The following is a 17,648-nucleotide window of genomic DNA, read 5'->3' on the forward strand; positions in this document are numbered from 1 at the left end:
AAGGGAAGACAGAATGGCAAAATAGAGAGAATATGCACATTTTTACCCAACAGCAACTTTCACTTTCAGCCATCTGAATCTGCCACCTTTTTCTCAGGTTGACAGAGTCGAGTGGATAAAAGGCAAATGTAAAATGGCAGAAAGCCTGACAATAACCAAACTGCTGATCTTAGTCATTTCATTGGCTCTGAGTCAAAGCTTTTGTTGAGGGAAAATACGACTCTTCAGTGAGTGGAGTGCACTCATCTTGATTTTTAAATGTCACAGTTATTACAAGTAAGCAAGCCCCTGCATTATTATTCATAATGCAAACAGTATGAGTGTTATTTAGAGGACATGAGAGTACAGACTGAGACTGAGAAATGTGAGTTATGAGACATGTCTTCAAATCAGTAATTTCAAATCGGGTTTGTAAAAAAATAAAATGATTCAGAATCAAACTCTTGTCAAGCGGATAGAAAAAATACTAGACTTCATTTAAATACAGCAGGAGCCTAGGTTTTTCTAATTCGGCGGTGTTTTCATATTCTTCATGCCTTAAATAATAGAAACTGTTGCTTTGATGGTCAATTTTTGCATACAATGTTTAAAGAATATTTTTGACTTGTTTATAATACATGAATCATTTGCAATATTTCCCTTTTCTGACTGTATACGTTGTTTAGTTTATCATCATTTTCACTTGCTTAGACCACACTAATATTCTTGCACGTTATTTTTTTCTAATTTCAGTGTTAACTCTTAAAATAATATCGTCTCCTATTCTACAGGAGACAATATGATGAAAATCATTATCAAATATCACACAATTTTCATAGTAGTCTACTCAAAAATGTCAGATTTGATCTAAAACACTGGCTTTAATGACAATTAATAATAATAATAATAATAATAATAATAATAATAATAATAATAATAATAATAAAAAGACTCTCATCCTCTAGTTTCCCCAAACTTACCATCTACCATTTTATGATGCTCCGTTTGACACAATGCTTTTTGGAAACTTTAGGGGAAAAACCCAAAAACTGAACCAAAAAAAGTGACATTGGATGAGAATGGTTAAAATGGTATATCATTATCTGGCTGCTTCACTTATTCCCTACTGCCAGAATTGACTGCAGTGCTTTAACGCACCCACACAGTAAAGCGGTTCACGGCGTATCCAAGCAGAGCAGCTCGACAAACTTCTTGAGCTTCTAGTTCTTGGAGGAACGGCTGCAAAATCGGTCTGTCGGTATGAAGAAAGTTATATTGAAAGTATTGAAAGGATTGTTCGTTTTTCTCAAATTATTTTTGTGGTTAGTTCTTAACTAATTTTTGCAAGCTGCCTATATTTATGCTGATGATTAAAATGGTTCAAACTTTTGGCTTTTTTCTCAGAAATTAATTTCATGTTTTATAATTCAAATTTTTCTATTTCCAAATTCTGCAAATCTTGTATTTAATTCACACAGGTCCAAAAAAAAAATAAAACAGAAAAAAAAAAGAAAAAAATTGGAATGCAGCTAATGATGAAGCACAATAAGTGTAATGTGAACACTGGATGCTTTTGTTCTCTGAAGCGAACTGTGATGGAGTTGACAAGCTCAGCTCAGATAAAGCCGGACTTCCCTGATGCACTCATCATTCTGACGTTAAATAACACTTGTGTAACCTTTTTGTATGTGTTTGTGTTTATCTAGGATGTACAAACCTGGAGAGGAGTCCACGCATGTAGACACGGACACAGAAACACTAATCTATTCACAGAGGTAGAGAAAAAAATGTGCAGATCTAAGCAGGGTGTTTATACTGTATGTTTGAACAGAGAGAGAGAGAGAGAGAGAGAGAGAGAGAGAGAGAGAGAGAGAGAGAGAGAGAGAGAGAGAGAGAGAATAACTGCATTAATCTAAAAAAGTTCATTACTGCCATTTTAATTATTTTGGAAAAAAAAATTTGTCCCCTAATGTGGTCTGTTTCCTTTCATTCAGGCTATAAAAGGCGAAGCTTCATTTGTTCTTTTAATTGGCTAAATGGTGGAGTGATTAAGGCAGACTAAAGCCCGCTTGTAATTGGTTTCGGTTGGCTGTTGCATAGCAGCCGATCCATTGTAGTAAATAAAACAAATTTTTTGAATCCCTTTGCCAGATTTTAATTTGTTCTGTTTAACAGATGGATGCAGGGATTTAAGGAACCATACATTCCAATCCCATGATGATAAAGCACCCCAAAGCTTGTTAAATCCATTAATGTCAGCAAACATGCAACATGTAAACCATACAAGACTTACACGACAACACACACACACATATATATACACACAGATATAGTAGATATATGTAGATTTCAATGCCATTGTGTTGTAACAACACAGTATGGACTTCTGTTTTACTGTAACTGACTAATGTGATGCTTACCTAACACCTTACTAAAGGTTTTTCACATTAAAGCTTAAAGCACACACACACGCACACACACACACACACACACACACACACACACACACACACACACACACACACACATCTAAGCTGTTGCTTCTGGCTTTGACTGGCTCCACACACCCATGGAGAATTCCATCTGTGACTCTTATTAAGCAGGTTCCCACTCCAGGACCATGTCTTACACAGACACACACACACAAACGAACCCTACATGCTGCATAAAAAGAAGCTTGATACACGAGCACTATCCTAGAGAGAACACAAGCATCCCACTGTGATGACAATGGCAGCTCACACATGCTGCCGTACACACAAACACACATAGAAATACATTACCTTTGCAAATATTCACTACTTTTAATAGCTGGTTAGCCTTAGTTTGATTAAGGTGAAACATTTTACCATTTTATTCTGCACCTATATCTTAAATATAGAATAGGTATAATGCATTTGTATAGGGAGTGGTGCACTATTTCAGGCACAGGGCAGCTGCAGATGATTATCCTAGTTTCTCTGTAATAAAAGGGGATGTGTATTAGCTCCTTAATAATTGTGTAATGACATACACAGGCAAAATTGACTAAAAGTCCATTGCACATTTGCTGGAGCCAGATTGCTAACACATCAACATGGGGCACAAATCGGTTTCCCTCCGTTTCATCCCTCATTCTGCCAACTGGTTAGTTTCTTACCAGAGTTTTTTTTTTGCTCAGAGATTTCCACACCCCATCCTCTGGCTGACTAGTGAACCCGTGCTTACATACTGCTCAAGTGTTTAAGTGGCTTTTCCCTAAACCACAACAAGTACTGCATGATTAAATGATCCAATGTGCAAAACACACTCAGGATGTCAGTGTTTGAACAATTCAGATGCTGCGCTCAAGACCTTGGTATTGGCCATCTTAAAGAGGCAGTGTTTAGTTCAGACATTCCCTGTGCTGACTGTGTGACGATGCTGATGCATACACGGTAGACCATCTGAGGGATTTAGACTGATTCAGCCTGACTGATTAGACTGATTTAGATGATTGTTTAACGATGACTCAAACAACTTACCAGTCATAATGGCCACATACAGCAATGACTGATAATCACAGTATGAGGTTAAGAAAGCAAAGTGTATTTCTGGATGAGTCTGGAACTGAGATAACACAGCTTGGAAGGTCCTATTCATCTTCAGCTCTTCCTTATAACTTGCATATCCTTAGGAAGAAGTTGTTCTATTGTTGGCATGCACCGCATCAACTAGCATGTACTTCCTGATTCCTAAAACACTACTCTTTCTTCACAGGACTGTTAGACAAGGGCAAGTCCATCTCTACACTATGATATACAGTACTTGGCGGCCATTGCAATACATGTGGTCCACTGTTGTAAGATCACAACCCATTAAACAACAGGAAAGCACTGTAAAATTCCATAACACTATAAAAAACCAGGAAACTCAAATTCCTCTATTACACAGGCCTTTCGTTTCAGCATGCACCACATTGACCAGATCTGGTAATATTAACCAATTCCATAAACCAATCGATTAACCTTGCAGCCTTCTATGGTAGCAAACCTCCAGAGAATTCTTTGGTGTACCCATATTGCATGCCTTATGGTGCTGCCTAAAGAGCATCTGATCCTCAGACCAGCGCTCAGTCATGAAGGAAAGGAAGAACCACTACCAAAACAGAGGTTGGGTGCCCACAAGGCCCTTAACATGATATGCCATATCTGGACTGTCTCCTCTTTATGACTATTACCCTGCTTCAGGAATTCTGCTCTCCTGCTTCCTGATTCTACATGTTTAGCATGATTGACTGCCATCTTTCAGCAACACCTTTCCAGTCAGTCCAGCGACATTGTTGCGTGTGTTATTCAGACAATTGTTACCACTCCGGGTTGTTACAACGTGGTTATGCGAACTGAAACCATGACAATACAACAGTAGCTAGTTTTTCAAATGTGTTTAATCAATAAGCTCAAAATCCAGTCCAAAAGCAGACCTCACGTACACACGTACTGTGATATTTAACGTCGTAATAATACACAGTTAAATGCTGTCAATCATTCTTTAAAATGCTCTCAAATTATTATATTGTCAAAAAATAAAGTATATTGCCTGATACACATGTGCATGAATAATACTGCGAAGCATATAGGCATGTATTTATAAATATAGATATAAGACGGGGCAGTCTGTAGGGGTTATGATTTGGGCATAATTCATTTCATTTTCTTAACTGTAAATGAATTCATACATAGAGGACTAATTGAATGAAGGCCAAACAAGAATCCATTGAAATAATAGAAATCCTAGAACGTTATCAGTCTGATTAGGGAAATCAAAGTGTAGCCATATTGTCTTGAGCTTGTTTAGCCGATGCACTGTCCACTTCCGGTTTCACCTTCTGCTAATGATGTCTGTCAAACCGATCTCTCTTTCTCTCTCTGTATCTCTCTTTCTCTCTCTCTGTATCTCTCTCTCTCTCTGTATCTCCCTCTCTTTATATATCTCTCTCTGTGTATCTCTCTCCCTCTCTGTATCTCTCTCTCCCTTTCTGTTACGTTTCCCACCAGCAGGGGTCGCTTGGCGTTTCCCATGGAACCTGACCGCATGGACGCCGGTCTCCTGCTTCTACACACCGAGTGCGTGAATTAACACCAAAAACCCAAACACACCGGATGTCTGCGCTGTGTTTATGAAAAGGACACACGCAGTAGTAGTTATCAGGGTTGCAGTGGTGCTTTACATCCACTTTGATAGCAAGGTGCAGCATCTCTTAGCTTCTAAAAAGTGAACTTCAATAAACACTTAGCGTTCGGTCCGAACCTAAACAAGTCAGTACAACCTCCTCATCCTCATCATCCTCATCCTCAGGCACAACCGATGTGTTGATCGTGCTGAAGTGAAAAACCGCGAACAGAGAGAGAGAGAGAGAGAGAGAGAGAGAGAGAGACTCAACCCCTTTTTTTCTTCTTTCAATCGTTCTGTTTCTTTTTTGTTTGGGTTAACAATAGAGCAAGCGCGCGCGCTCGAGAGAGAGAGTGAGAGAGAGAGAGAGAGAGAGAGAGAGAGAGAGAGACTGAGAGACTGACTCGTAGACGCTGAACCTGTTTTCATGCCTTCAGTGGAGCGGAGCAGGCGATGGATGTGAGATTTTATCCTGCACCCCCTTCGAGCGTGGGCTCCTGCACGTTATCCACCGACTCCAGCTTCGCCTCTCTGGACTATTACCACTGCAACAAGGTAATAACCAAAGTGCAACAATGCTTTGCTTCTTCTTTTTCTTCTTCTTTTTTCTTCTTCTTGCGCACCGACTTACTTTTTATTCTCGTTCGTTCCCGGAGCCTCCATAACCGCGCGAGCCGAACTCTTTGTGCGGAAGTTGGAAAGCTACTCTTGTCCTTTTCTCCCCTTATTTCCAATTGTTTATTTGCGCATTTCAGGATTGCAAAACGCCCGCGAGACGCGTCAATATAGTTCCGTGTAGGGGAAAAAAAAACAAAAACGCGTGGTCTGGGGACGAGTAACAGAACACGGGATGTAAGGAGAAAGCATGTCCAAATGTCCATAAGTTGGACTTTAGAGGAATTATGTTGGCGGAAAAAAGCGAGCGCTCGGTGCTCTCTGACTATTGGCTAATTGGTGGCACAACAAAAACAAGCGCGCGTGGCTGAATTTGACGTCGCGTCTCAGGGGAAACGCGGCTCCCCGAAATAAGAAAATAATCGCAGGGTTTTCGAGCTACAGCATTTCCACGCGTCCGGTCGTGTCGAAACATGAAACTTTCTGTTTTTGTTTTTTTCTTAGAGGAACAGAGTTGATGGAAACGAAATTTACAGCAAGGTTTCGGATGCTTAAAATGACTTGTCATAAATATCACGGCACTTTTTTATTCCCGGGTGATTTTTCCCTTTAGAACGAGGTATTTTACGGTGCACGTGCATTACAGTGTCTTCATGCAAACGATTCCTTTTTATTTGTAGTTTTTAAACGCGTCGTGTTTAACGCTATTCTGTCTCTCCTTTTGCTACAGTATCGTGAGTTTAGTGCTGATGCCACTTTAACCCTGTAAACGGCGCTGCGGTGACGTAGTCGTAGCTCCACGTGCTACACAGAGTCCAGCAATTAATTAATTACCGCCCGGTCTAATTCGTTCCTAATCGGATTCAGTTATTGGTCAGCGAAAGGGCGATGTAGAAAACACGGGACTACGATGAACACAGTTCAAGCTTCAAATAAACAACCATAAGCACGCGTTTCTCACCAGATCCCATCATCTTATTTAGTCTGGTATGGTCAAACAGGCGTGCACGCGCGCTCCTGCTACCTGTATGTCACTAGGACTAAATCAAAACAACACTGAAGTTATACATGTGTCGTGTTTGGCACGTGCGTCCCGGACAGATGTATAGTCACAGGGCGTAATAGTCTAATACATGTTATTATACTGTATCAGATGAGAATAGGTGTGTGTTCCAAGTGTGTATCGCCGCAGGTCCTTTAAAGCCGAACAGATACACGGCTGTGAGACAGTTAGATGTTAACACGAGTGGGATTTTTACGCATTGTGTTTATATACTATATGTATATATGCTGTTTTGGGCACTGTTAACTTCGAGTGAATTCAGCTTTCACTTCCAACCAAAACACATCGCCATACACAGCGTTGAGACGTGTTTAAAATGTAGTTTTAGGCTCATTTGGGCTTTAAAATCGGATAATACGCTTGTACGTGATGGGGAACATTAGTTTAAAGCTGGTTTATGTTTTTATTTTACTTTACTTTACTTTACAGAGCTCTGGTTCCACTTGTATTTACTGTCTGTCTTTGACTCGCACTAAAACTGTCTGTACCTGTAGATATTTTTAACAGAATGAGGAAAATAATGTTTTTTTTTTTTTGGTTTTTATTTTGCATGCAGATATTAATAAAGATTTGAATGCTTTTATTATGCTTAATACATTGCCTTAGTTTTTTATTTATTTATTTATTTAATGATGTGATGAAATACAGTAATACATATATATACATTTTCCCCTTGGGGATTAATAAAGTACGTACACTCTACTGTTACAATTCATATTCATTTGACCGAATGCAACCAAAGCCCAGATTGTGAGGATTGTACTTACTGTTGTTTTAAGACCGATCGCATGTTTTAATTAATAAGCCGAATGATTCAGTGGTGAAATTGCATTTGAACGTTTGAGGTCAGTACATTAAGCAGAAAGCCATCTGAGATCGATATGCCACCAAACCAATCATGTTGTGTCAGCTGTCAGCGGTTCATCCCGGTGCTATGTAACGGTTATTCGCAAGAGAGTTTCTAGAGTCGCATCCAAGCTGAAGTCTGATACATGCACTGGACATTTGTTAAAGAAAAATCAAGGCTGCAAAACATACTTTAATAATATTAGCATATTTAAACTTCCCTGAGCAAATAAGATGTGAGCAAACATATATAGTCTCTTAGATAAAGGACAATAAATAAGTCAGAAACATGATGAGAGAACTGTAAGCAAAGTGATGTACGATACAAAATGGATGGAAGGTTTTGACGTACAAGTCGTATTGCTTTGCTCTTCACCCTGCGGTACTGCACTTAAAACTCCCCATTTCCCCTGTAAGTAACTCATAATTTGGTGATGTGTGTTTATAGAAGTGTGTCGCAGAGTTTAGCTTGTGGGTTGGAACATATGGAAAAGATCAGCCGGCGAGCCAAGAGTGGGTACAGTATGCCGACTGCACATGCTGAAAAATGATCTTTTTCAAGTGGACATTTTGCAGCAAATTTGAAGGGAAACGTCTGCTCTCTCTCGGCCACAATAGACCCTTTATGCAAGCCTGCATTAATAAAGCAAATGTTCAAATGTGGCCGGGAGGTTGTGCATCCTATTGGAGCCCGCATGTGCATAATAAGAACATCTAGATATGCATTGGGGTTCTGTGGTATCCCTTGAACCGGAAATGGTTCTGCAAAACTAGGCCAACCATAATAGGTGGCTCTCATTTCCTGTTGCTAATGTTAATGCACTAGCTGCTGTGTTTAAACCTCTACACATGAACACCGAACACTGGCTCTTGCAGTGGAAATGGCGGTTATGGACGTATAGAAACCCAACACTAGCAAGAGCATGCCAGTTTCTCATTTTAAGGTAGAGAATGAAAAACCTGGATTAGTTCTAGCTCACCTGAAAGCGATGGATGTTGAGGAATAAATAATGTCACACTTATTGCTATAGTAAATTCAAAATACCTTTCTACAGCAGCATTTGGATGGAAGTGATGGTAATTGTACACAAGAACAGATATAGGCTTGCACACTCTAATAAAGGCCTAGAACAGGAATCCAAAAACGTGTGCATTACATAAAAAAAATATAGGAAACAGCTTTGCATGCACATAAGAAGCTTAAACTGCTTGTATTTCACAAACACAAGAAAATAAAACTTCTTTGTCGAACTTCTTTATTCTTTATAGCTTCGAATATACCAAGTGCAGTGTAGCTCACGCTGACTTCCGTTACACAGAAGACCCAACACAGTTAGCATTACAGGACATCAGTATGCAGTAACTGAGGAACTGATCGAATAGACAACAAGCAGTCAAATGATCATTTGATGACTTATGTCATACATCCTGTGAGGTTCATGCTATGAGACAGCTTGTATAGCTTAAACTGTAAGATGCTGAAAGCAAAAAAAAACACAAGTTTCTAACAACAGAGTCACATAGATGAGCTGGATTTTTCAAGTTGACACATATTTCACATTCAAGTCATGTTTGTTCCTGTGTAGATTAGCCTAAACTGAAGGAGTTTAACTGTAGGCACTCTTCTCTTTTTCTGATCTGTTCAGTTGCAGTTTATCTATGCGTTCATGTTGAACTCAGTTTTGCTGGAACTGAGATTAGCTAGCAGCTATAACAGAGTGGCAACCATTTTGTACAGTGGTAATATAGAAAGCTATTATCTCTCTCAAATGCACAAATTCATTTTATATCTACTCTCTCTCTCTCTCTCTCTCTCTCTCTCTCTCTCTCTCTCTCTCTCTCTCTCTCGTGTGTGGGTGTATTGTTTGTTAAGCATACTCTCTATGCATTCCTCCAGTAAAGGCCATCTCTTCATAAATGCATGTTTTGTCCAGAGAATATTTGCTGAATGCATTATGATTTGTGCATATAGCCTCAGGCTTGTTCACTTCGCAAAAAATACGAAGTTGGAAAGTTTAGGAGAGGCGCCCCCATAACAGCCTCCAACCCAAGCAACTGCCCCCCCAACCCTCCTCAGCTCCCAACCTCCCCTCCCCCCACTCCACCTCATACCCCACCGTTAACCTTATTGTATAGAACCCGAAATGCACTACAACCCAAACATTCAGATTAAATGAGACAAATCAGGCAAACATAGCATGAATGTAATCAGCCCTACCAAGCTCAGCAATATCGTTACGCAGTTATGAGCATGCTAAAGCACTTTTGGCCATTAGCAAGGATATTTAGACACAAGAGTGGCAGTACAAAAGTTTTTCAAACATTTACAGTAAACAATAGAACCTGAAACCTATTTTGAGATATAATCCTCTCTATTATGAAGTGTAGGAAAACAGTACCATATGGGAAAAAAAGTGCTTTTGTTTCATGTTATGCTGGATATAACGAAAAGAAGAAGTTATTAACCAGACGCAAACTACGAGCCCACTGTTTAATTACATACCAGTGTCCAGCTGTCAAAACTGAACCTAAAGCATATGGCCCAAGTTTCTCCCATCAATATAAAGTTACGCTAAACTTTAAATGACAGACCAGATTTTTTTTTTCTTTACCCCGTTGTTCAGTCTGAATCACTAATCAGAGTGTGGGTGGGATTGACAGGTTCTCTGTTACCTGTCTGATGACTGTAAAAGACCTTGATTCATTTAAGGATACTTTGAAGCCCCATTAGTGAACTCAGCACATTATTCAAACCCCCCCCCCCCCCCTCTCTCTCTGTCTCTCGCTCTTTCTCTCTAGCTTTTACTTGTCCACTTAAGCAACTAAAAATAACTCCAAAGCAGTGCAATTACTGGAAAGGGGTAGCAGAGCACTGAATCTAGCAGCATGTATATATGGCTCCTTCATATAAGATGTATGTAGCAACTGTAAAATGACAAACAACCAATAAAAAGCATCCAAAGCACCCACACTACATTACATGATTTAATAATGGATCTATGACATCAACAAGAACAATTTAATACTAATAATTATTATTGCTGCAAGGAGTGATTTAGGGGTCCAATCACCTTGTGCAAATGCTAATTCATAATTGAGTGTTTTTGAGACCAACCTTATGACGATACACCAAAGATCCTAGGACTTGCGAAGGATTTGCGAAGGAGCGTTCTCATATTCTGCAATCGAGCTGAAAATAGAAATAGGCAGGGCTTAATGGTCCAACTTGTAAGTTTGTTCCCATTAAGTCAAGATATCGGAGGAAAAAAAGAGTCACGTTTCTCAATAAATGGGCTTAACGCTAAAACTCTGCCTGACGGCACCACCATGAGACTGATCCAGCATATGTCTCTTTGCTAGACTAGCTATTAGCTACTGGTTTACTTCTGCTTGGCTTGCAGTTTGATCTGCACAGTTCTTACTAGAGGAGAAAAATCCTTTTAAAAATGTTGAAGAAAATTCTCATGGAAACTCAGAGGTTCCATGCACCTTGTGTTTAACCCCCTAATCAGAATAATAATGCACACTGCTGTGCGTGTGTGTGTGTGTGTGTGTGTGTGTGTGTGTGTGTGTGTGTGTGTGCATGTGTGTGTAATGTGCTCACATTGATAATACACCCTGAGGCAAGATCTATGGAGCATATGATTCAATCGGAATAAGCCCCAGGTGTACAATCGTACTGATTTAAAACACACACACACACACACACACACGCACACACACACACAAACACACACACACACACACACACACACACAAAACATTCCATTTTCTATAGTTTGATACCTTCTTCTTTCCCTATTCTATAAAATCCAGGAGTCTGTTTTTTTTTTTCTTCTTCCTGCTCTACATCCAGCCGGTTGCACTCGCTATCAGCTAGTAAACTGCTGTTCGTGTACAATTAATGTGCTTGTTCCTCTTTTCCTAAACTGATTGCCTGCAACCATGTTTACAGTCAATATGTCCCCCCATGACTCAACCATAGTGGAAAATAAGATGGCATTTATATTTAGATACTTTTGCCAGATCCTTTCACCTCTGAATGAGGCCGATACAATGCAAGTGCGTATAAAATGAAGTGTTGGCCCACAGCTCTCCACTTTACACATGGCAAGGGTAATTAGGCAGAAAGAAGCAGTCTAACTGACTGAGAGACAGACTAACTGAGTGAAAATTGAGGCTGCTTTGGGTTACTCATTCATTCTGAGTGGAGAGAAGCTTGTTATGCTCACCAGGCAAAGAGCTAAACCACTCATATTATAAAGCGAGGAATACACTACTGGATAAAAACGGTAGAGACAGAGCACAAAAGGATCAGCTCTGTTAGGAATATTTATGAGTTTGAAATGATAGTCATCAAATTCCTCTTTTCGTGTGAAAATGATTCGGTGGGCCTTCGAGAATGTTAGATAAAACGTCCAAAATACTTGTGAAAATCTCTGTCTCTAAGCCAAATTATATGTTGTCACGTATTTCGCAGTGAGCAAATTATACCTTTCATACTTCTATAAAAAAAGGAAACCATAAAGGTGTTTTGCTTCGAAAGGAGTAGTAAACCACATAGTGTGCAGTTAAGGGGAAAAGTGAAATGTTACGATGCGTATCCTACGTCTGGTGACACTTTTCCCATGGTGAGAACTCTGCATTCGGCATGAGTCAGAGCCATTCACTAGTGTGTGTGTGTGTGTGTGTGTGTGTGTGTGTGTGTGTGTGTGTGTGTGTGTGCGTGCGCGCTATGCCACTCGGCTGAGATATGCAGGGCCATAAAGTTGACCTTACGGGTCCTAGAGGCTAAAAATGTCCACTTCATCGATCCCCTCTTAATTTGATGCATGCAGCTGACAAATATTATCAATATAATCGATTATAGAATTATTTAAAAAAAACTTGTTCCTGTTGATATATTTTCTATATATTTTTTACTAATGTACTCTTAAAATAACTCTAATTTTCTGTTGTAAAACTGAAGAATTTTTGTTGCGTATCCTTTAAAACGCTCGTCTACCCTGCCCAGGGGTATTAAAGAAATTACTGCCTTCTCTAACGACATCATAGCACCCTGAATTCGCCCCCATTATGTGGCTTCTTTCCTCTGAAATCTCCTGCTGAGGTAGATGTGAAGCTGAGTTTCCTTTTGACAAACGTATAAAGTTGCTTAATCGATCCGCCCAAGCTTAACGTTTCCACTCGCTCAGCATAAACTACTTTGGAAGTCGTTAAAACGAAACCTTTCAAAATGTTCTAGTTTGAAGGAAAACAATGACCAAACATTATCTAATTGCTGAGTGTCGCGCGAAATCTCCGCTGTTATCGTTCACCTTGTCGGCCACTCAGACATTACAGAGTAGACGTACACCTTCCACCTAATATCACTTAATATTAATATACAGGACGAGGAACATGTTGAACGTGATATTGTGAACATCATCACAGCGGAAACTTGACTCCGGTTTTAAAGGTTTTGAAGCTATCATTTCAATAAATTAGTGTATAACCTGTGGGTTTTGTTCATATGTTTAATTATATTTACAGCAATACACGAACAAACCGTACATGCATCTAAATATTGCAGCAACCTTAAGAGATACCTTTAGTGTTTTTAGCATAAATACATTTTCTTCTTCTTCTTCTTCTTCTTCTTCTTCTTCTTCTTCTTTTTATTATTATTATTATTATTATTATTATTATTATTATTATTATTATTATTACAAAGCAATCAATGACCAAATCTGTCATAAGAAAACTTCATTTGAAAAGTTAATTTATTTCATTAAAGTTTAAACTTTATATGTTTTAAATTATTTTGACATTATAATATTTATATAGAATTATATTCATTCATTCATTCATTTTCTACCGCTTATCCGAACTACCTCGGGTCACGGGGAGCCTGTGCCTATCTCAGGCGTCATCGGGCATCAAGGCAGGATACACCCTGGACGGAGTGCCAACCCATCGCAGGGCACACACACACACTCATTCACTCACACAATCACACACTAGGGACAATTTTCCAGAGATGCCAATCAACCTACCATGCATGTCTTTGGACCGGGGGAGGAAACCGGAGTACCCGGAGGAAACCCCCGAGGCACGGGGAGAACATGCAAACTCCACACACACAAGGTGGAGGCGGGAATCGAACCCCGACCCTGGAGGTGTGAGGCGAACATGCTAACCACTAAGCCACCGTGCCCCCTAGAATTATATTATTTTAATATATTTTAACAGTATTTTCGATGTATAGGGTGGAATTATTTTCTATGGTTTATGCTTCAAATATCACTTTTTAATTGAAAGCTATTCGTTATTGTATTGTGAGCTACTGTACAGTCTTATCTAAAGACACGCAGCAGATATAAACTCTAGCTATCAGTAAATAAACATTTGAGACTTTAAACAAAATCACGCAGTCGTGTGTGTCTCAGTCTTAACACATGGTCACGCAGTAATTTAGCTCAGTGTAACAGTACGTGATTCAGCGCAGAGAGAATTTTTCCACCCTGACTGTACACACTGAGATACACACTGTACACCGGTGTGTGTCACTGGGTGAGCTTTGAAAGGTGAGTTGCAAATGAGGTCGATCTTAAGTTTGATTAAACTTTAATTATAGCTGCAAGGTGTAAAATCCAAGGCAGGACTCTTCTCTCTCTCTCTCTCTCTCTCTCTCTCTCTCTCTCTCATTTCAGTGTATCCATTGTAAAGTAATTTGGGAGCTCATAACTATCTGTGAGGAAGCACAATATAGTTCCTGTTACCTTAGCTAGTTAAACAAGATAACTCACCTCCACACCACTCTGTTATGAAACTAAAATTGCAATGGATAAAGGCTTAATAATGTTTTGAGGCTTATACTGTATGTGTGTAGATGAAGGATCAAATATTCAAATCGATCACTAGCCCAACAATGAAATTAGGGTTGATTAATGAATTATATCACAATCTCTAACAATTACACACACACACACAGACACACACATTTGGAGACAGATAAGTCTGAAAGAAATCTGCATTCATGATTTCTAATTTTGTTTTAACTCTCTAATCCCCCAACTGGCTTCATGCCAGGTTTCCTCCACATACCAAAAATGGTGAACGGAAAAGTTGTAACTGTTAAATAAAAAATAAAAAAAAATAAAGAAATCCCCCAAAAAAACCCTCACTAAACTGTTTTGTCATCTGTCATTTTGAGTAATTTGTACTTTGACTAGACAATATGTGCATAGTCTATCTGTTTTTAGCTTCTTTTCCAACGACATTTGAGAATAAAGGATGATAATAATCCACCTCTTTCACGTTCATTACCCCATGACTATATTTTACAAGCGCCTTCTCAATAACCGCTGATGACGTGTTATGGATGCAGAAGCAAAGCAAACTACAGGGCGTTTCACTCTGTGTAATCTGTCACTGATAGGATTGATTTATGTCACATTTATGTAACCTGTGGCCTCGGCTAAAACAAATCAGTCGCAGCCTCCTTTCTTCATATATTTTTATGTATTTCTTATAAACATGTCGTGCTGTTGTGCTCTTTATTCACGTTAAGAGATTTGGTGAACAGCAAGTAATCTGATGTGCAAAGCCAGAAATGAAACCCTAGAATGGATAGAAAAAGTCTTCACACCCCCGTTTAAAACGGTAGGTTTTTAAGATGTAGAAATGAAACCAAACTGAATCAACTGATTCCACCTTTAATGGGAAATTGCAAAGTATGCAAATAAAGCGAAAAACAATCAGACACTTTAGGGGAAACAAGTACAGATAATAAACGTTCAATAACCTGGTTGCATAATTGTGCACACCTCTAAACTAATACTTTATTGAGCGGTTAAAACTCTCGGTTGTTGATCAGAGGATTAGGGTTTAAGCCGCAGCACTGCCAAGCTGCCACTGTTGGGCCCTTGAGTAAGGCCCTTAACCCTTTCTGCTCCACAGGTGCTGTATCATAGCTGACCTTGTGCTCTGGGATATGTGAAGAAATACATTACAGCACAGTGAAATTCTTTCTGACAAAATAAAGGCTTCTATTCGATCAGTTTTGGTTTTTATTACACCACCCAGTGGTTTTGGGTTTGAGTCTATCAGCATGGCCCATCTTGACTTGGCAATATTTTCTCAGTCTTTCTGTGAAAACATTCTATATTCATCAAACTGTCATGGCTTCTGCACACAGCCCACTTCAGGTCAGCACACAGAGTTTTAGTTAGATTCAGGTCTGGGCTCTGGTTAGGACATTCAGAAACATCGATCTTCTTTTGGTTAAGCCGTTCCTTTGTTGATTTGTATACTTTGGGTCATTGTCGTGTTAAAAGGTGAAATTCCTTTTCATCTTCAGCTCACTAGCAGACACCTGAAGGTTTTGAACTTAAATTGACTGGTATCTGTATCTATTCATGATTCCCACCACCTTGATAAAAAAAAAAAAAAAATCCCAGGTCTGACTGAAGAAAAGCAGCCTTACAGCATGATGCAGCCACCACCATGCTGCACCCAAAACACTCCTTTTGTAATTTTGGATTTATTAAACCATTTGGAACATGAAGCATTGTGCCATGTGGTTTGGGGTGATGTTCTTTTGTGAGAAAGAGCTTCTGTCTAGTCACCTTAGCCCTTATCCCAGACATGTGAATAACAGGAGATTGCAGTCACATGCACAGTAATCAGTTCTTGTCAGATTTTCATGCATCTCTTCCTTTAATGTAGCTGTAGGTCTCTTGGTATATTTTTGTCTTGTTCTGTTATAACCTTTGGTGGGACGTCCTGTTCTTTGTGATTTTACTCTGTTGCTCCAGTTTCTCTCTTTGTTGATGCTGATGGTTTTCACAGTGTTTCTCTGTATATCTAATATTTTGGAAATCCTTTATACCCCTCTCCTGATCGATGGCTTTCAACAAGTGAGATACTGTACTTGCTCTGTAAGCACTGTGCCATGGCTCAGGCAGTCAGATAAAACCAAGAAGATGTAAAGTAAATCCTACAGAATCGGCTGATCTTAATTTGCGATTACTCAAAATAATTGAATTGATAACAGCTGTATGATAATTACTGAGAATGAGAACATGAGAATGAATATGATTGGTTCATTCTGAACACAACCGCATCCACTAGTATAAAAGGATATGAGCATACTGTATATAGGGATGTGGTAGCTCAGCGGTTAAGGTGTTGGACTACTGATGGGAAGGTCATAGGTTTGTACCCCAGGACCAAGCTGCCACTGCTTGGCCCCTGAGCAAGGCCCTTAACCCTCAGTCACTCTGGATAAGGGTGTCTGCTAAATGCCGTAAATGAAATGTAAAATGTTGTAAAAAAAATATATATACATATATATATGTGTGTGTGTGTGTGTGTGTGTGTGTGTGTGTGTGTGTGTAAAATCTAGCGCATGTTTCTGCTGTTTTGCCAAGGCTCACCAGTAGCAGTAGGAGTGCTAACCCAGCGTTGCACTAATTGGCCTTGGCAGAAAGACAGAGTTGGAGCCCTCGTGTGTGGGGCTTGGGTTTTGAATGGCTGCTGGCTGGACGCTGAATAGCACACTGATTCACTAATGCACACTGTAAATAATAATGATTTCCATCCATGGGGAAAAGAACACCATGGGCTTCTGTTGAAATTTGCTGAAATTGCAGAGGTAAAAAGAAAAGCCTTTGAATCTGTAGAGATGCCAAGGCCAACTGAGAGAAGATCTCACAGCTCATAATCTAGCACAGTAGCTCCTGGTGCCACAAAAGCAGAATACATTCTGTCTTGATGACTGGGAATGATTTGATTGGTCAATTGTGAATCTAAGCGTTTGCATTGTAAAGGCCTTATTGGCAGTTAATGATGCTGTGTGTGAATAGTCCTTGTATTTCGCGAGGTAAAACTCCATTTAAAGGATCAAGGGAAATGCTTGACCCTTGTAGTTTCACTCATAGTTACATTCCGCAGAATGAAATGGGACACGAATGGGATGCGAAGGCTGATGCAAGGGCAAGCAATTTATTAGGTAAAGTGCAAACAAACAACC

General features: G+C 39.5%; 1 protein-coding gene across 7 annotated transcripts in view; it reads left to right on the top strand.

Moving 5' to 3' along the window:
* The first annotated feature begins 5,351 nt into the window (after positions 1-5,351).
* tox2 (TOX high mobility group box family member 2) overlaps positions 5,352-17,648 on the top strand; it is a 102,777-nt gene continuing 90,480 nt past the window's right edge. The window contains exon 1 of one of the 7 annotated variants that reach the window (XM_060868213.1): positions 5,352-5,664. In XM_060868213.1, the coding sequence (XP_060724196.1) occupies positions 5,563-5,664 (102 nt within the window). In that variant the 5' untranslated portion in view covers positions 5,352-5,562. The remainder of the gene's footprint in view (positions 5,665-17,648) is intronic. The other 6 variants (XM_060868214.1, XM_060868215.1, XM_060868216.1 and 3 more) reach the window with 6 other exon arrangements.

Source organism: Tachysurus vachellii, chromosome 4, assembly GCF_030014155.1.
Source record: "Tachysurus vachellii isolate PV-2020 chromosome 4, HZAU_Pvac_v1, whole genome shotgun sequence".
Classification (NCBI taxonomy): Eukaryota; Metazoa; Chordata; class Actinopteri; order Siluriformes; family Bagridae; genus Tachysurus; species Tachysurus vachellii.